The sequence below is a fragment of the Falco naumanni genome, chromosome 6 (assembly GCF_017639655.2).
Source record: "Falco naumanni isolate bFalNau1 chromosome 6, bFalNau1.pat, whole genome shotgun sequence".
Taxonomy (NCBI): Eukaryota; Metazoa; Chordata; class Aves; order Falconiformes; family Falconidae; genus Falco; species Falco naumanni.
Window position 1 is genome coordinate 74,990,161 of NC_054059.1, and position 18,922 is coordinate 75,009,082.

The window sequence follows — 18,922 nt, forward strand, 5'->3', positions numbered from 1 at the left end:
TATGTCAGTACACCTGTTCGGTATTCACTGTAAATGCCACTGCGCTCTGGCAGCAACAAGGCTGGAATTTAAATGGGGAAAAACAGATGATGTAGTCTCAGGTGTGCCACTAATGTTTTCGCTTTAAGCATTTTCAGGCCTCAGCTTTCATTAAGCGGCTCAGAGTAAGACTAGCTAAAGGCTAAAGTCATTAGAAAATTTGCTTACAAGTCTCTCAACCTGGAAAATAACGACGGTTTGCAGCCGTAGGACACCTTGCACTGAGGTTCCCTGGTAATAGCAGATTAAGACTCTTGGTACATGTTTAAAGTCAGTATTGGTAATAGTCAGTGGTGAGAATTTTAATGTTTCTGGTTGCTGAGGAGGGAGAGGACTCTCAGGCTCATAAACAACTTACCAAAGGTTCCGTCTGTAAACAAGGCACAGAAGTGGGATTAGAGCCCAGTCCCTACAGCAAAAAACATTGGAATGGGAGCCGATAGCCACTGCAAATAGAGAAATTGAGCATGTGGGTTTTACTGTGCAGGGTGTTCAGGGGTCCTGCCGCTAAAAAAGGTCTTAGTAGCGGTCCGTTTGTTCTGATAACTGACAGGTAGTTAAACAAGGGGGAGGTATTGAGCGTGTAAGTCAGGCTTGACTAAACACTGACTAGTTCCAGTACTAGATTATAAAGCTGGCTTTATAAATAATAGATGAGAGACTTCTGAAATATGCAGCTGTCATTAAATACCGCGACTGCTGCAGATGTTAAGACCTAATTCTAGAGGAAAGCAAAGAATTGAGCTGAACTCAGTGGCGTGTCTGTAACTGGAGAGTTTCTGGAGTACAAGGAGGCTAAAATGGGGAAGAGCTGAGAAGTTAGTACGAGTAAACACTTTCTACAGCCACAGAGATGCATCCACAATACATGAAACAAGTTGTTTCCGTGTTCCAAGTTCCACTAGCTACCAGTATTTTTCCTGTGAAATGGGGAGAAACACAATAGAATGCGCTTATCTAGCAGTCAGGAGTATAATGACCCTACAGCTACTCTATACTACCTTGTCATAAGGGTGAAATTGCTTTAAAAGAATTAGCAGTACCAGTACTCTTACTGTGCAACATACCACTTGTCCCTTTGCATGTTTTTAGGGGGTCTTCAGGAAAGTCTTCACATTAAAATGGGTAAGAGTCGGACTGTTGGGCGGGTTAGTTTCAAGTGGAGATGAAATGCTTTTAGATGCAAGAATTTTTACGCAGACATACACACACACACGTATCTAAACCCGTGGAGTGACATAACTTAAAGTGAGAGTTAAACCCAGCAAATTTTAAAGATACTCACTTGCGTTTCTCTTCCTTTCACTACTAGCCAAGATGTGAGGTCAGAGCTCTGTGACACTCCTACTGTAGCTTGTGACAGCATTGCCAGGATAAAGGTGGCTGTGTTTTCCTTTAAGTTTTGCTGATGTCAGGACTGAGTCTCTGATCTCTGGTTTTGGCAGACAGCTAAAAAGCAGCGCTTATTTTCAAATCTGTTTTAATGTATTCTCTTTGTAAGGCAGGATTTTATAGTTGATTTTTTAAAATTCACTTCAGGTTACCTTTAAATGCCATCTTAATGATGTTAGAAAGCAAAAACCTTTTCCGCTAGAATTCTGTTAAAATTTTAATGTTCCTAATGTAGAAATTCATGATTAGTCTTAAAAGCATGATTACGTGTTACTGAGTTTCACAGATGTATTTCTTTTATGTGTAATTTACTTCTGTTGAAGTGTAAGTAAAACATCAGTGTTGTGCGTTCAAGCTATGTGCTGCACGAAGTTGACTATTTTAAAATAAAAAAACCCCAAACTGTTTGATTTTCATCCTTTGAAGTCTTCGAATACCCGCATAACAGTGTTTTGCTCTCCTACCAGAGTTTTGAAGGTACCATTGTGTGGGAAAGCCAGGATCTTCAGGGCCTTGTTTCAAGAAATCTTCATAAAGTGATGGTGAATGATGGAGGAGGTGTTTTCAGAGTCATTACAGTGAGTCACCTCACCTTCCACCGTGGTTCTGTTTTTCCTTAAAGTCTTGGGTATTTAGCATTTTGCTTTCCTGTGTTTCTCTGTAAATTGTTGATTCAGTTTGGCTTCTCCTGTTGTCTCAGCGGGGAAGTTTGTTTTACCAGGGAAAAGGACAAGGGCATGCAAAAAAAATTACGCTAGTAAGCGGCATTTTCTTTTCTTTTGAAGGGAGTAAAGTTCACTTACTGCCTTGGTCAGGTGTGAAGCGTTATCAGTATATCAGAGATGGCAAAATGTGGGTCAAAAATCCTATGCTAAAATCCCAGTCGATGGGAATAAGGCTGTTTTTTGCTTTTTAGCAGTGTGTCTGTCGTCCTGTCAAAACGTTGCTTGCTTAAATATGCTGTGCTGTTGTAATTAATAACTTTACACTTCACTCTCAACTTCAAAACGCGTTTTCTAAAAGTTTCAGTGGTACTGCTAGTTTTAGGTCAAACTTCAAAAAATGCCACAAAACTTTACAGTACAAATCATACTCTTTCATTGTGCAGGTACCTAAACCAGAAGAGTTTTAATTTAATTCTCAGTTCCAGAAAACCTCACACCTTAAAATCATAGGGAAAAACACATCGGTGATGAGAGATGAACTAATTTATTTCTTTCCATTAATCTGTCTCTAGCAGGCAGGGGAAGGGTTACTGCCACATGAACTCACAGAAGGTGTGGAGGGAATAGCAGGTGGTTTTATCTACACCATTCAAGGTAAGTCTGCAAAATGTAGCGTCACATTTGATGTTAATGATAAACCAGGAACTTTAAACTACATTTCTGAGGTAAAATTTGTGCTATCTCTATGAATCTGATCACCTTAAATTTTCTTTTAGTAGAAACAGTTAATGTCTTTCTGTTTGGTTTTTTTTTTTTGTTGTTGTTGTTTGTTTTTTAATGCCTAATGTCAATATCCTGATGTGGTTTCTTTGCTTGCCCCTGGTCAGCCACTCCAGTTGACTTGCATGCCTTTGCCTTTTTATTAACTAAATTTATATTTTTATTTTTACCTAGACTCTCTTCTCTGTCCTTGTTTTTTGTTACCCAAACTCAAGTTAAAAAATGTTGTGCAGTGAAATAATTCCCTGATAATTTTCACATTTTTCCAGTCCTGCTACTGTTAGCAGTACCGTGTCATGATGTTTAACGTTAACTACTGACAAACGGTGACTACCTAACATAGCCTGCTTTTCTACCCCTCTTGTTGCTGTTTTACACCTTTTTCAGCAGAACGGTCAGAGACTGTACAGGAGACCTTTCCCAGTGTCTAAGGCTCTGGCCACATAGCACTAGAATTGATATATTCTTATCAGTCAACCCTAGCCAACGTAAAACAGTGACTTTCAGAGCATTATTGTAGGATTTTCCTAACCCCAGAATTGAACACTTCTTCAGATTGTTTTTTGTCAGTATGTTGTATATGATTCCAAGAGAAATGTGTGTAGGTATGCATCTTTGTTTAATGATGGGTGCTGTTTCTTTCAGAAGGTGATGCTCTTTTAAAAAGCCTCCATACTCGCCCAGGAAGGTTTACAAGTCACGTAAAAAATCTTGAAAAAGAAGATGCTTTATTGAAGGAAGAAAGCAATACCTATGATGATATTGTTTTTGTAGATGTTATTGACACTTACAGAAATGTTCCAGCCAAACTGCTGAACTTCTACCGATGGTGAGTTGAACAGGATTCTCTTATCTTAATCTCTTATCTTGTCCTAAGAGAATAAGATTCTATTCTCTTAGGAATGTTGCTGTTGGTAGTGCAAGATGATCCAGCCTATTACGTTATCTGAAAGGTTCCACAGAATACATACGTTATGTGATTTACTTTATGAAGTTGTATTTCTTTTTCACAATTTTGGGGGCATGTAGTAACTAAAATAATAGAATCTATGTTTTTTGAATGCTGACCCTTGGTGGCTGAAATAAGCGTGAACTGGCAAGACAGGCTTGTGTTCTAAGAGTCCAGGTGTGAAAATTTTCAGTCTCCTTTTAATTTCTTTTAATTTGTTTCTGACCAAAACCTAGTTTTTTTTAAAGGATGGCTTGTGACCAGCTCGTATTTTACTGTTTCAGTTTGTGGCCAGTGACTCTTGTCCTGTCATTGGGCACCACTGAAAAGAGCCTGGCTCTGTCTCTTTACGGCCTCCCTTCAGATATTTATATATTTTTATATACTGATGAGCTCCCCTTGAGCCTTTTCGTTTTCCAGGCTCAACAATCCCAGTGCTCTCAGCCTTTCCTCACAGGAGAGATGCTCCAGTCCCTTAATCATCTTGGTGGCCCTTTTCTAAACTCTCCATCCAGTATGTCCGTGTCTCTCTCTCCTCTCTGAGGAGCCTGAGACCGCACACTGTACTCCAGGTGTGGCCTCGCCGGTGCTGAGTAGAGGGGAAGGATAGGAAGCTGCTGTACAGGGGGAAGAAGGGTTGAGGGGAAGAATTTTCATAGTTAATACGTTGCCTGTGGTGAATCTAGTAAGTTACTGCCTCTAACTTGCAATTCTTTCCATTACTCTGAGACAGCTGTTTCAATTAATTGATGTTGCCATGGGGTGAGAAATACAGCTGACAGTTTTAGGTGCTTGCAAGCTTATGTACTTACTTAACAAATCTCATGGTTATGAATGTAAAAAAAAGGGAATGTAAATGTCAAAACTTAGATTTTTTTTTTTTATCATTTCTTACAGGTTAGCAAATTTTTCAAGATTTAGTAATGAAAAGCTTAAGAAAAATGCCTTTCTTGTGAAGAGAAATTACCCTTAAAAACAATGTTGGTTAATCAACCCAGGAATAATCCCGAGAATCTTAAGCTTCTTTGGTTGTTTTACAAGTGACAGCTATTCAGCTATCGCAGACAGTTAAAGATTGCTTTTTTTCGTATTTGAAGTGTGCTTTACTGAGGAAGATCAAGTACCAAGTTGTTTCCACAGATGTTTCTTACAGCCTGCTACAGTTGTACTGCCCTCTAACTGCCTGTCTCACGCTGAAGCGTTAGGCTACTGATGTGCAGCCACTGGCTTTGAACAGCTGTGCTGCCATCGTCAGCAGGGATTCAGACCCTTCTGAGGTCAGCAGTGTTTTAAGATGGATTCATTAGCAAATCCTCCATCTGTCCTAGAGAAAAAAACTTTTCTTCAGCTCATACACAAATCTGTGTTGTAAGATCATCATAGGATGCACCTGCCTCTCCTTTCTGTAGGACAGTCAGCCTTGGGCAGTAGGGCAAACATGTAAAAGTCAAGGGTAGGAAGGTCGTTCCTTTCCTCTTCCTTCCCCTCTGCTTCCTAGAAAATCCTTGCAGAATGTTCTGTTGTGTAACTGTAGTTTGTGGGCTGCAGCTCGGCATCTCGTTGCTTTTTTTTTTTTTTTGGCTACAGGACAATTGAATCAACAAGTTTTGATTTGTTGCTGAAGACAGATGATGACTGTTACATTGATCTGGAGGCTGTTTTTAACAGGATAATGCAGAAAAAATTGGACAGGCCAAACGTTTGGTGGGGAAAGTGAGTGAGTTTCTTGTTTTGTTTATTTTTTTAACGTGTCTTTAAGAGATACCATATCTTTAGTGAATGGTTTACTGCTTTAAGTCTGTTTTCATGTGGGTTCCCCTTTTCTGCCTATGGAAACTAGTTATAAAAAGCAGGACTTTTGTGTGGTAAAACTTTGCATCTCTGAATACAGAGATCAGTCCTCTACAATAGCTTTCCAGAGCGTGCCTTTACAAGGAGTTGAACTTGTCAAATACCTAGTTTTAAAATGTGTTGCATATGTCTTTGTCGTGATACTCAAGTAAATAAAAGTATTCCATCTCTACAGTAAAGTTAGAAGGCAAGCACATACTAGAAGTGCAAATGTTGCTTTTTCTGAAGCCACTGTGATTTTTCTGGTGGGCTTAAGGAAATGGGGTAAACAGGAGAAAGAAAATTATCTTTATAGGCTGCACTTTATTTTGAAGTCTGAGTGGCAGGTATTGCTACCCATTTTGCTGCTGTCTGAAACGGCAGATCCAATTCGTGAATTCTTCAGTGAAGTTCCCCAGCCCGTATTATGCTTGGGAATAACTAGGAGGATCAAAATAGCCCGTTTCTTCCCTTCCATCCATGGAATGCATTGCTACACTGGTGTAGCATCCAAAATAACGTTCAATACAGCACAACGACATGATGTGTCTTCCTGTGGCTGTACTGAAGAAATGCTGGCCTTTGCTGCTGAAGGTGTCTTCGCGGATCTGGTACTGACTGTTGCTTATTCATGAAGTGTGTGGAGTCGTGTGGAATAGCTGGCTGTCTTACAATGATCTCAAAGATCGGAGTGGTGGGCTTGTGTTCCCTAGCCGGTACAAACCCCCCTGATTGCCTGATACCTGTTACATCTTCTTGGGGCTACCTTTACCCCAAGGCAAGGCTAATAGTGAAGGTAAGATAGGTTCATTCTAGCAGTGTAAAAGGTCAGGAACTTGATGACAAGGTGGAAACCAACTTGCAAAAGGAAAAACAGCACCATGTGTAAGCTGCCTGGGCTGCTGGTCCAGCTGGTGTAGGGAAGGCTCTTCTGGAGTATCTTCTTGGCTGTAAGAGCTGAGGATGTGATACCGGATTGGCCGCCTCCTCCCTGGCGTCCCTAGCTCTGTGTTGCTGCCTGCCATGGGCGTGCTCCTTGGCCAGTTTTCTGGTTGTGTTCAGCTTTGTGGGTAACCACGGAGTGTGCAGGAGTCTTCTAAGTGCTTTTGGGGGATCCTTCCAAGCTCTCCTACCTTTCAACTCAGTGATGTCTTGTATATTTAGCCTTGAGCATTGGGGAAAGCGGGGTTTCTCTGAGAGCTGGTTCTGTTGTGTGGAGACCGTAACTTCCTGAGCCCTTGACTTTACTGATGGTCTCCCTTCCTTCTGCTCCTCTGAGCATGTCTGAGAACTCAGACCTTGCATTCTTCACTTAGACCTTATTAAGCTGTCTCTAGTTCAGACAAGTTGTTTGTTGCCAAGTGTTCCTTATGATTTGTTAATACTTAATTAATTGCTGTATTCTTAAAGAAACTTACCAGAGTTCTTGCGGATTCTGAAATTACCAGGTCACTCTGGTAGAAATGAAGGATGAGATCTCAGTGAAACTGGGAAGGGAATGCTTTGGATTGAGCGGTACTTAGGTATGCTGTCAGTCAACAGACCTTTTCTGATGTCACTTCATTTGTTCACTGATTTTAAATGACCATTTAAAAAGCTTATCTAGCTAATCTTAAGAGCTTTCAGGACTGCAGGCTGGAAAACCAAATGGTCCAGGTATCCTACTTAAGATTTGGCTCATCTTGGAGAGAACGTACTTAAATTACTGCCGTTCTGTTCTTTTAAAACTGCAGTCAAAAGACTAGTCCCCCTCAGGCTTGAGAGAGGTGTCTTTGACAGATCATGTCTGCGAATGACCAAAGTTATGCTGGGGTAGAAGGTACCAAGCTGTTTCCAAGGGCGACTGAGCCTAAGATGAATCTGTAAACAAACAGATCACTGAAGCCAACACACCCACCACGCTATGGAAAGCCGTGGGAGTTCAGAACGGCACCTTTTCTTGACCTTAATTAGGCCAAAAAGAAACTTCAGATACTTGAAGTCTTCCGTGGAGGTTCATGGTACAAATGAAACATACCTTCCCTTTTCCTGGGGTGTAAGAGATGCTGTTCAGTGTAACGTGCTTGATGTTCTTCCAGTAACGTATTTCCAGGCTTGCCTCAGAATGGCCATCGAGTGACCTTAGGAGGATCGATAATGCTTTCTTCTGCAGTCTGCAAAAATGAGTTGTGCCGAGTCTGGCTGTAGAAATGGTGTGTTAAGGTATCAAGTAATTTTATTAGGTTACTGACAAAAGGAAGTGACAAGTCGTGCTGAGACAAGAGTTGGACAAAATGTCATCTTTTCTGTATGTCTGTGGGAGAACCTCATGTAGGGGTGACATCTTCATGCGTAAATTCTGTAAGTCACGTTTTTCAGGTAAGGCAAGTGTGAGGTGTAGTGAACAACGTTAAAATGACTATGGAAGTATAAAATTATTAGCAAAGCAGGTGCCTCTCGTCTGGAGGGGGTTGTACCCTTCCTGCAGTGACTTGCTGGAGTGGAAGATACCGAATCTAAAGTGAATTCAGGTATCGTATGTGAATTTTATCTGCTTGGTGCTTTAACATGTCAGCTTCAGCCATGCACGTGTAGCATCCGATAACAGATCTGCCACTCACCTGTAATTCCTCCTATGGGTGCTGTCTCACAATTCTTAGTAGCTCACTAAAGCTTTTAGCTGCACACACTGCTGACGGAATTCAGCAGCGCTTGAGCCTGTTTACAAAAAGGCGGAGCAGCTGGTGCATTGGCAGTTACGCCACTTAGCTGCGAGTGCATGAAGCCCTTGTAAGGTAAGAGCAGTGTAGTAGCAGCATGTTCCTGAAGGGAGAAAGCAGGGCCTTTCTCGCTGCCTGACACAGCAGTTAGCAGGGTGCGCAGTGCTGCACGGCAGCACGGTAAAGCCAGCAATGCCACGCTGCCCGGAGGTGGCCGTCAGACTGGGGGCACTGGGCAGACAGAGCGTTGCTGGCTTCCTGCAGGCCTCGGGGAGCAAGTACAACCTTCCTCAGAGAAGACAACTGCCAGGCAGGTTTTTTGTAATTCAGTGATGGCAGCCTTTGTTGGATGTGCCACAACTTTGGATGTTTGTTGAGTTCCATTTGGAAAACAGCTTCGAGAAGGTGTATATAGAAAAACCAAATCACTCTGCTTTACTTCCTGGTTTTTAAGCAGCCACTAGATTTATCAGGAAAACTGGTTGTGCAGCATCGCTGTACCTGTGTGCCTGCTGCAGGCACCCACTTTGTGTTGTGTTGATTAACCAGAGGGTGGGACAAAGATGTGCTTGTTACAGGACGCAGGGAAGGATGTTTGCGCTTACCTGGATCACAACCCAGCAGCAGGCACAGACATGCTGAAGACCTGACTGTCAGTGTTGCGTTTCTTTCTGTTCTGAGAACTTTCTCTTACTACCAAAGACTGGGCCCAAACAACAGTTAAGCTTTCAGTGTTCAATTAGATGCACACCTTATAGAAATAAGGGCACGAACTACAACTGGGATCACCTTCTACTTCTTCCTCTTAATACTGTTTGTTATCAGTGTTAGCTTCAGTTAGCCGTGTTCACACAGGGGCTTCGTGAAAACATCTCATGTCTAACATGGTCTTCAGTTTCAGACTAAATTGGGCAGTTGATCGAACTGGGAAATGGCAAGAGCTGGAATACCCAAGTCCTGCATATCCAGCCTTTGCTTGTGGGTCCGGCTACGTCATCTCCAAAGACATCGTTCAGTGGCTGGCAAGCAACTCTGAAAGATTAAAGACGTACCAGGTAGTAATGCGTTGGTTCAGTTTTTCTATCTTAAACTGGTCTGGGGAGCAGCCTATATACTGGGTGAGCTGGAAAGAGCATTGCTCAAGCATCAGCATTGGGTTCTCCCGGTTAATGCTGGCTTTTTGCAGTGCTTTTGGTTGCTGCACTTAGTGTCTGTTCTAGGTCAAAGCACAAGTGTTCTGGACTGAGAATCTCTGGAGCCGCAATCCTGGTTTTTCTACTCTCGTTAAGAACAGTGCATTGTCACAGGAAAGCTGGGAGGATTAATTTAACACCTCCAAAATAGCCAGACATAGGTTTTTGGGGTTACAGTTTTCACTGCTGGTACAAGATATTTAGTTCACAATTTATTTACTTTTTAGTTGACAAAGTCCTGCTTTCCTGATGCTAATATCTGTATTTTTTATCTTAATGTGTTGTTTCAGGGTGAAGATGTGAGTATGGGCATCTGGATGGCAGCTGTAGGACCCAAGCGGTATCAAGTAAGTCTCAAGAAATTATCTGACCTTATGGAAAGAGAACATGTCTGTTGCTCCAAGTAGCATAAAAAAGGGTTTTGTTTTTTTTTCTTAAAAAAAATATTGAAACAGCTATTGGGTTAAAATCCAGAAAAAAAATTGTTAAGATGTATTTAAAAAAAACCCAACCACAACCACCCCACCCCTCTATTCTCTGAGTAGGTTTGGCAGATCAGAGAGGGACACATACCTCTAGCTGGTGTGCAAGGTTTGTTGCTAGAAACAATGGAAAACCGATTCTTGGAAGCAAAGCCTGTTGAAGACTAAATTCTTTGCAAGAAAACCTATTGAACTGGCTCTCCCTCTAACAGGATAGTCTCTGGTTGTGTGAGAAGACATGTGAGAGTGGCATGCTGTCCTCCCCCCAGTATTCCCCACAGGAACTGAGAGAGCTCTGGAGATTAAAGGAACTGTGTGGAGATCCTTGTAGATGTGAGGAAAGATGATGGACTCACCTCGGAAAACAGGGTAGCGTATAACGATCGTGGAGGAGTGTACATTTGGATTCATTCTTGGAACAATAAGGAATATCAAGGTATCTTTTAATGTTGGGTTTCAGCTAAAGTATAACAACATTTGCACATCCCTTTTGATAATTACAAGTGGACTGATGCTATTAATTTTCTATAGTATAGATGTTGATCTGACAAAAACCAAAATGTTTAAGATAAAAAAATTTCCTTTTTATATAAAGTCAAAGACCTACTTGTAATTAATAAATACACATAAGAATGCCAACTAGCCTGTCTTTTGTAAATTAAAGTACTACTGATTTAACTCAGTATAAGGATCCAGCGGAGAGCTGTGCTCAGCTGTGCACCAGCAGCAGGTTCGGAGCGGGCTGACGGGTTGCCCTCATCTGTGCAGGGGCTGGGGCAGCGAGGGGTTAGGATTTATGTTTAGTTTGTTTGTTTATTCCATTGTCATTTTAGATAAAAACAACAGCAAAGTCTGCTTATACCAAATCTCGAAGTACTGCAAACCTGGCCTGAGTAGGAGGGATTTCTGATAGCTCAGTGTCTTATCAGGTATGAATCTGAGGGTACGCAACAGAAAGTAAAGGAAGATTGAGGAACAGCACCCTAAAGAATGTGAAATAAATAGCGATGCCTTGCAGTAGGCAAAGAACTTATTTATTCTGTGGTAGGTTAATGCTGTAGGGTAGAATAAAGGCCTGTCGGATTCTGACCTTACATAGTCTAAGGCGGTGTAGATACTGCTACAGTTACTGCTGTTTTACTTTTGATTGCTTTAAGGTGAAAACTACAAGTAGCCTCTTTGAGTGCAGCACTGCTTTTGTCCTATTATATAAACAAGGAGATCACAACTAAATCACGTACTCAGTTCAGAAAAAAAAAGTCCTCACTGCTGCAGCGGGAAGGGAGTGTAAAAATCTGGCAAAAGGGGTACCTTGAGTTTTATTTAATTGAAGCATTTAAGCACTATTTGATATTTGATATCAAGTAAGAATTGAGCCAAAAGCAATCTCTTTCATGGAGACTGACGGTTCAGCGTAGGAACTGAAAGTGTTACTGTGTAGCCCTCTGGTGCCACGTATGAAATTCCCGTTCTCCCATACGTGTGTTCAGGCACCGGCTGTCCATACTGGCTGCGGGCGGTCTGTACCTCTTCTGCAGATCCAGTGTTGGCTTTTCCTTCAGGGTCATCAAGAGTCCCTTCTTACCACCGTACTAACACACAGTCTCCGTTTTCTATTGAGTAAAACTGCAAAGGCTTTAAGTCGTTGTCTAGTTCAACTTCTTTTCCTTCCAGCTAGAGTAAGAAAGGAAAAAAACCTGATCAGACTCAAACCGAAATCTGTTCACGTAAACCAAATACAGATCGGGCAGGTGCAGTCAGGGTGGATCTGTCATACTACAGGAGGGAAGTCGGATCCCAGATGAGAGCACGGAGACTGCCCTCCGTAAGGGAAATCCACGTCAGCAGGTAGTATTTTAGGACGTGCTATTGCCATTTAGCAGCATGCGGTATTTTATTGTTGAATTACCCATTTTTAACTCACCTTAGAACTTTCGTAGGACAGTTTCAGTTCCGAACCAGGGATTTTAAGTAGGCGATACAGCAGTCCTTTGACCCTCTGAACAGTCATAGACTCTGCCAAGAGGAAAGGAAGAGAAGTTATTAGAAAAATGCTGCTACCACTGCGCTGTAGCAAAGTACTAGTGTTTCAACTATACTTGCTTCTAGCAACAGTGAAAGGCTGTATTGCCGCTTCAGTTCTAACACTGCAATAATGTCTTTTGTAGCTGAAACCGTAACTGCTAATATCAACCTGAAAATGGTTTAATCTCTGGTGGATAGGACAGGATATGCTACTGTGGTTTAAGCGCTTTGATCCCATATACCAAATCAAAAGTGCTACGGCTTCATAATTTACCTTTTTTGAGTTTGTATTTACTACATGCTATACTAAGTGACCTTTGGGACACAAACCAGTCGGGTTCTGACTACTTGCATCTGGCAGCTGTTCCTTGAAGTTTTCATTACCAGGAATTGGCTTTCCCAGCACAAACAAGTGGATGTCACTGTGGAACTGGTGCCGTTCTTAGAAATGGTACTACATTAATTAGTCCCAAACAAATTGCCAGCCGAGTTGTAGAGTGGTTTATATTATGAAGTCAGTTACACGAAGGGTTATTTTTTGTAATGGATCTTGAATGAGTAAATGGACTTTGTTCCAGAGGCGATACCTGTGTTTGCAATAGGAATACTCGATATTTTGGTTGAACTTTCACTTCTTTTAAGCTTTATCTAAAGGCACAGCAATAGTGAGTTATTCCTGTAATACCACACATTGTACTTAGACAAATATTTTTCTATCAAACATTTTTGTAAAAGCTGTATCTATCTGATTTTATGCAACTTGTGATAATAAATGTGATTTTTATTTTAGAATAAAGCTTGAGTAAGTCTTTTCTCTCAGACTCCATTCTGACACACCTTTCCAAAACGTCCGTTTGATTTAGGACAAAATCTTCCATTCTAGTCTCATCACAGGCACTAAAACGTCAAAAGGCAAACGTGATACAGGTCAGAATTAGAGTTCTAACTTAATGTATTAAATATTAGACCTCAGTATCTAGAACTGCAGGTTACGTAGCTGGCTCTCACAACTTCATGTGCTTGTTATTTGGTTAACACATCCACCAGGTTTCATACCAGTTAATTAGCCTCTGATTGCCTCAGACACATCATGAAACCAGCAGCACAGGTTATAAGACAAGCATCAACTTTCAATCTTCAAGCTGAACTGAAAGTAAGTATGAAGGCCAGAAAAATAACAACTTCTTCAAACAATTTCTGCCATTTCTTTATATGACAGTGGACAGTGTCTTCAGGGGAGAGCCTTCAGGAGCTGACAAGGCCAGAGGCAGCTGCCATTCTTTAATAGAGTTATTTGAAAAGCAGCTACCAATCAACTGCTTCAACACAAGCCAAGACTTCTTACCTGGTAGCTTTTTCTCTACTGGCTTCTGTTCAGGTTTCTCAGGACATTTAATCGTCAAAGCTTAAGGAAGAACAGTGAGGCGTTAGTGAATCAACATGAAGCCCTGTTCTGTCAGGAGCACAGAGTCTTTCTGGTCTGTTGTTACTACAGATTCTTTCCCCTAGCTCAGCCTGATCTTCTAAAAAAAAATTAGGATGTAGCCTGTATCTGAGAAGCTAAGATATAGCATTTAGTCATTCTCCAAAAAATTAAAAGAAGTAATTTTATTAAAATAACCAAGTTTTTATTCATCTATGGTAAGTTACGGAGAATATTTTAAAAGCAACTCTAATACTTAACATGTTTGGGTTTTTTGTCAAAATTATTTACCTAAAAATGCTTAATTTCTAGTTAGCTTTTTAAAATAACATGCAGTAGAATGGACACGGGTTACTCAGTTTAAAGCTGGTTTCTGACTCTCAGCATCTCAAAAGCACTGTACAAGCACCCGTTAAGGAAGCTATTAGCCTAATTCTTTTACAGAGATTAAGACTCATCCTTGAAAAAGGTTTCTGTTGTGTCTAGCCAACTAGATCCCTTGTTCTGTCTAGTCTTCCACCTGAATGCCTGAGAACATAATGCCTTAAAATACTATTTTTCCCATGGAGTAAAAAAAAGTTCATTTCTTCTATTTGCTGGGGAACAAAGGTAAGTGAATTTGTAAGTGAGTCTGGTATGTAGCCTAACTTAAGTATGCAGACAGCCCCAAATACCAAAGATACCCGTGGTTTTTTTGTCTGTCCCAATGTTAAGAAGCTATATTTAAAAAAAGAAAATAAATCAGAAAACAGTGTAGCTATTGAGGTTAAGATCTCAAACGTCTTCTGTAGAGAGGCTATTCACACTGTTGGAATGGAGTATTGATCACCTCTCTTCTCCATTGAGTCTTAATTAAGAAAATCATTCTGCTTGTGTTCAGGGGAGAAATGAGAGTACACAGAAGCAGGTGTTTAGTCAAACTCATTGATACAGTTCAGAGAAGCAGAATTACAAGCAGGAACTCTGTGATGTCTCAAGGCTTTTGAACTTTTTGTTCTCCATGTACACCCAGGAACACTAAGCTCATAAAATACTTTAAATGCAGAAGGAACAATGTTGACCAGTTCTGGCCTCTTACTCAGAAGCTGATTTTTCAGAGTCAAAGGCTGTTGTCCCTTCAGTTCTCCTTCTTCAGGTGCACCATATTCTGTGTGAAGGAAAGTGCATGTAGACATGAACCCTTTTCAAAGACTAAAAATGCAGCAGCAGACCTAAGAGCACTGTGGTGTTGGATTGGGCACGAGCCTGCTGCGCGCACGGGCCTGGACCCACTGCTACAGCTTTTAGGAGGGTGCGCAGGCACATGGAGGTCCCCCTTAACATCCCCACTTCAAAAAAGCCCCCAGATGAAGAGAGCTGCCACCTGCTCGCCAGTAGTTACAGGGCAGATGCTCCCAGGTGTCATCCCTGAGGCAGGGAGCGTGGCCAGGAAGGCTGCAGCACCACGCGGCTGCCGCGCAGAAGCTGAAGCCACTCAGGCGCAGGCCTGCCCACAGCTGGGCTTTCCTGAGGCAGCAGCAGCACCCGGAAAAAGCATCAAGGGGAAAGGAAACTGAAGAGAGACTGAACAAGTGCTACCACAGCGCCAGAAGTGAGGGAATTATAGTTTTACTCTATTTGTACTTACTAAGACAAAGTGATGGGTATCTGGGATGAGCAGCAAGAAATTCTTCACTTGGTTTGTTTTTCTCTGGGTTCCAATTTCCACCAGCTGCTAACCAGTCATTTCCAAATATTTTGCGATAATCAAGCTCTGCTCCTTTTCTTTCAGCAGGAAGGATCTGTACTGACACAGGAATGGCACATAATATAATTATAAAGCTTTCCAGAGAAGAATATCTAATTAATGACACTGACTCCTTGCTCTTACTGAGCTGTTCAGTATGTTTTAATGCTACCAAGAATCTTACAGTCCCTACCACCAAGTACTGACCGATCCATAAATTAGTATCTAAGCAAAGATGTTACTGTGCATGATGATGCAAGGATGTCTGTTGTAGCTATGAACAGCTGCTCCCTCTGCTCTCATTTATAATAAACATTTGATGCAAGTTTGATTTGGTTTACAGGATAATCCTATTTTCCTATTACAGAAGGCAAATGCTTGTATTACTGTCACTGAAGCACATGCAACTGTGCTGCTTTTTCTTTTTTTTTCTTTTTTTTTTTTGTTTTTGTCAAGAGTATGGTTTTTGTTAGCAATCCTGATACATGAATTATTTACTTTAAAAAAAGAAGTAAATATCTATAGTGAAAAACAAGAAAGAATAATATCTGTAGTGAAAAACAAGAAAGAATTTGAAAACCAGAGGATGTTAGTTAATCCTTATAAACAGTTAACAAAGCGTGACCTTGGGAGAAGGGATAGACACCATGAATCAAGGAGAACATCATGGAGAAGCAAATGGTTCATGAGACCAAACAGAAAACTACCTGAACTAAGTGTGAACTACACTAACTGGCATACTAAAAGATCCACCCTGAGCAAGGAGAGCCCCCTACTAACACAGCCCCCTCCCCACAGAGCACGCGGGGTGAAAAGAAAGAGAGTTGTACCTTCAAATGGAGACAAGGCTCGTAAGAACCAGTGAGAATTAGATGTGACTAAATGTAACTAAATGATTGCTGAAAGTGCATAAAGGGTTTAACCATGTGTTAAGAGTTGTGCTAGCTCTGTGGATTTACCACCTAGCACCCGTCTCTGCGCAGACATGCAATAAATGGTGTCTCAGCTCCGCGTGGATCGGCTCGTGCACACCAGGAGGACCCCAATTTGGGATAACGGTCCTGCAACTTCAACACAGCTCGGGCACCTGAAACCACCACTCCTCCGTCTTGTCCCAGTCCCCACTGAGTTAGCAGCGTTCCCAGACACGGCTGGGTGTTGCAGCCCTACTGAGTGCCGCACTGACCAGTGTGTGATGGAATGGCCGGCACTCTTCCTGCTCCCAAACAAACAGTAATCTTAGAAGAAACTAAAAACAATTCCTCAGGTAAAGATTTAATGTTTTTCTGCAGACTCATGCGATTTGTTAAAATATCGTGTACCTCAGACTTGTTCAAAACCTCCAGTTGACTGATCTTGGCAATAATTAGCTGTCTCAGGGTCTCTGGGTTCTTCTCTGTGTCCATGAAAGGGTTATTGTGACACTGCAGTGACCGCAAACTTGGCAGTTTATCCAGCTCATTGATAGATGACCACTGAAAGGGAAAGGAACAATCTTTTGAGGAAACACCAAACATCATTTCAGAACAACACACAGTAACATTGACTTTTACTATACGATGACTATGACTGAAACTATTCTTTTGGTCAGCAGAACCAAGTACTTTTGTCCTGTTCATTTAGCTAAGGAAAAAACCTGCATTACAGTTAATTAAGTAAAAAAAAATAAAAAAAAATACAAGCAGCAAATGAGGTACTAGTTGGCATTTTAGATCACTGGAATTCTGCAAGAGGAATTCTGAGGTAGCAGAGGGAAGGAATGTTTCTGAATTTTTGAATTATGCCTCTGTCTTGATCAAAGTATTCAACAGTTACCTCAGGATCTTACACATACAAAGAAATTTTTAAAAAGGAAATTGCAAGTTACTCTTAAAAAAAGACACACATATTTACAAAATGTGAAACTGTCACAGTCTAACTTACCTGTGATATTTTATTGTCATTTATTGTAAGGCGTTTTAGTGCAGGAAACATTTTAGTCTTGCATCCTAAGAAAAAGAATAAATTTACAAGGCAATAGCGTAAACTTTAAATAAACAGAATTATAAAGCTATAAAGGTGTTACTTCTACATACCAAATCCAGCATCAGGAAAATGTATAGAAGATATTCCAGTGTTTCTAAGTATTAGCTGTTCTAATCTGAAATTTAATAGATACGATGATTACTATATATGGCACAGGAAGTTTTTTGTAAAGAAATACTACCTCAGGTTTTTTTTTAAAAAAAATCTAATAAACTTTTGATGTGGTGCATAATCATGGACAAATGAACAGCAGCTCCCCAGACAGTACCCAGACTTCAGCGGAGTGTTCAGGGAATAAATCTTGCAGAGAATAAGTGCAATAATTTCAAGCTTTCACAATAGCCCCTGGATTTAAACGGTGTGATTTTCCAAATGATTTTTTAATAGCTTGTGGCTATTTAAAATCATGGCTGCTATTTTGGTGCACAGTGCAAGCTAATAGTTCTGTAAATTAGCAAAACTACTGTATTAGTCCCACACTTTTGCAGCCACTGTAACTGAAGTGCTTAAGGAACACCCCCCTACTTTCCCTGGCTGGTAACCCCAAAGCAAGAATCACAGCTCAAGCCTGTAACTGCCATTAAAGACGCTGCTATTAAGAGTACAGAAAACCCCCAAAAATCTGCGTAAAGGGTATTACCACAGACATTCTTTCGAGAAAGTGGAAATACATTTACCCAATGCGGTATGGGAATTGTGCTGTCTGGGTTTTTATGGGTTTTGTTTGTTTTTTTATTTTGAAGCGTGTCTATTTCAAAGTCTGGAAACTAGCCCAAACACGCATTGAAACATCCAAAACAGAGTGTCTGTGCAGAGGAGATGCCACACACTTGTACCAGTAAAGTCACAACAGTAACCTTGCCCACGGTTAATAATGGAGAGCAGATAACAGAGACAGGGAAGAATTGTCACTACACTTTTTTTCCTCCCTCCAACCCCCCCTGTTGCTTTCTTTACAAAGGACAAATAAGCAGGCACCATGGGTATGAAGTGCTCGCGGCAAAGCATCCATTACCAATGATATTTAGTGGGTCAGCCTCAGGAGTGACACCGTTCAGCAAACTGCCCAGCGGCTTTCTGCAGAGCCCGACGGCTGTGCAGCTAGGGGTGAGCCTGCATTGCACTGCCACGGTCAGAAAACTGTCCCCAAGAAATAACTTCCATGGCTCCTTTGCTTTGTCACTCCACACACACTCTACAGTCCTGTCATCTTGGATAAAACCCCTGTGCATACTAATATATCAAGAACTTAGTAACAGGATAAATCACTTCTGTTTCACAAGTATATACTGAAAACCTAATAACGTACAGCTTAATGTGTTACTATACAACAAAAATAAGATCGTATCAAAATAGCTCAGTGAAATAATTCAGTTACTCTCCTCAAGAGGGCAAGATACCTCTATTTCAAGACTGCGTAAATCTTCCATGCAACATCAATACTATCGTATTTCAGTTAAGACCATGGAGATGAATACCCAGGACAAAGAATTCCCAGCAAACTTGTTTAACAGCTACCTGGGGAGATGTCCTATTAGATGCAGCTGATTTCCATCCAGTAACTGGTTGTCTGAAAGGTCTAACAACTTCAGGGTCTGCAGGACGTTATCAGGCCTGCCACATTGGAAAAAAAACAAACACAAATGCAGAACATTTAAAGTTATATGCTGATGAAAACACTAGTTTTCCAAGTA

The 18,922-nt window shown here is 41.1% G+C and overlaps 2 protein-coding genes across 11 annotated transcripts in view; one reads left to right on the top strand and one right to left on the bottom strand.

The window, feature by feature from the left end:
- The window catches only part of B3GALNT2 (beta-1,3-N-acetylgalactosaminyltransferase 2), a 27,977-nt gene extending 17,309 nt beyond the window's left edge, over nucleotides 1-10,668 (top strand). For 2 of the 5 annotated variants that reach the window (XM_040598429.1, XM_040598433.1), the window contains exons 6-12: nucleotides 1,899-2,009; nucleotides 2,669-2,750; nucleotides 3,522-3,705; nucleotides 5,413-5,538; nucleotides 9,250-9,409; nucleotides 9,838-9,894; nucleotides 10,242-10,668. In XM_040598429.1, the coding sequence (XP_040454363.1) occupies nucleotides 1,899-2,009; nucleotides 2,669-2,750; nucleotides 3,522-3,705; nucleotides 5,413-5,538; nucleotides 9,250-9,409; nucleotides 9,838-9,894; nucleotides 10,242-10,376 (855 nt within the window). In that variant the 3' untranslated portion in view covers nucleotides 10,377-10,668. The remainder of the gene's footprint in view (nucleotides 1-1,898; nucleotides 2,010-2,668; nucleotides 2,751-3,521; nucleotides 3,706-5,412; nucleotides 5,539-9,249; nucleotides 9,410-9,837; nucleotides 9,895-10,241) is intronic. The other 3 variants (XM_040598431.1, XM_040598432.1, XM_040598430.1) reach the window with 3 other exon arrangements.
- Nucleotides 10,456-18,922, bottom strand: part of TBCE (tubulin folding cofactor E) — a 29,494-nt gene continuing 21,027 nt past the window's right edge. For 5 of the 6 annotated variants that reach the window (XM_040598426.1, XM_040598425.1, XM_040598427.1 and 2 more), the window contains 9 exons: nucleotides 18,747-18,842; nucleotides 17,279-17,343; nucleotides 17,127-17,191; nucleotides 16,526-16,678; nucleotides 15,105-15,258; nucleotides 14,556-14,624; nucleotides 13,400-13,459; nucleotides 11,954-12,045; nucleotides 10,456-11,703 (listed from right to left, as the gene is read on the bottom strand). In XM_040598426.1, coding sequence (XP_040454360.1) covers nucleotides 11,611-11,703; nucleotides 11,954-12,045; nucleotides 13,400-13,459; nucleotides 14,556-14,624; nucleotides 15,105-15,258; nucleotides 16,526-16,678; nucleotides 17,127-17,191; nucleotides 17,279-17,343; nucleotides 18,747-18,842 — 847 coding nt within the window. In that variant the 3' untranslated portion in view covers nucleotides 10,456-11,610. Of the gene's footprint in view, nucleotides 11,704-11,953; nucleotides 12,046-12,891; nucleotides 12,952-13,399; nucleotides 13,460-14,555; nucleotides 14,625-15,104; nucleotides 15,259-16,525; nucleotides 16,679-17,126; nucleotides 17,192-17,278; nucleotides 17,344-18,746; nucleotides 18,843-18,922 lie in introns of those variants that run through there. The other variant, XM_040598424.1, reaches the window with a different exon arrangement.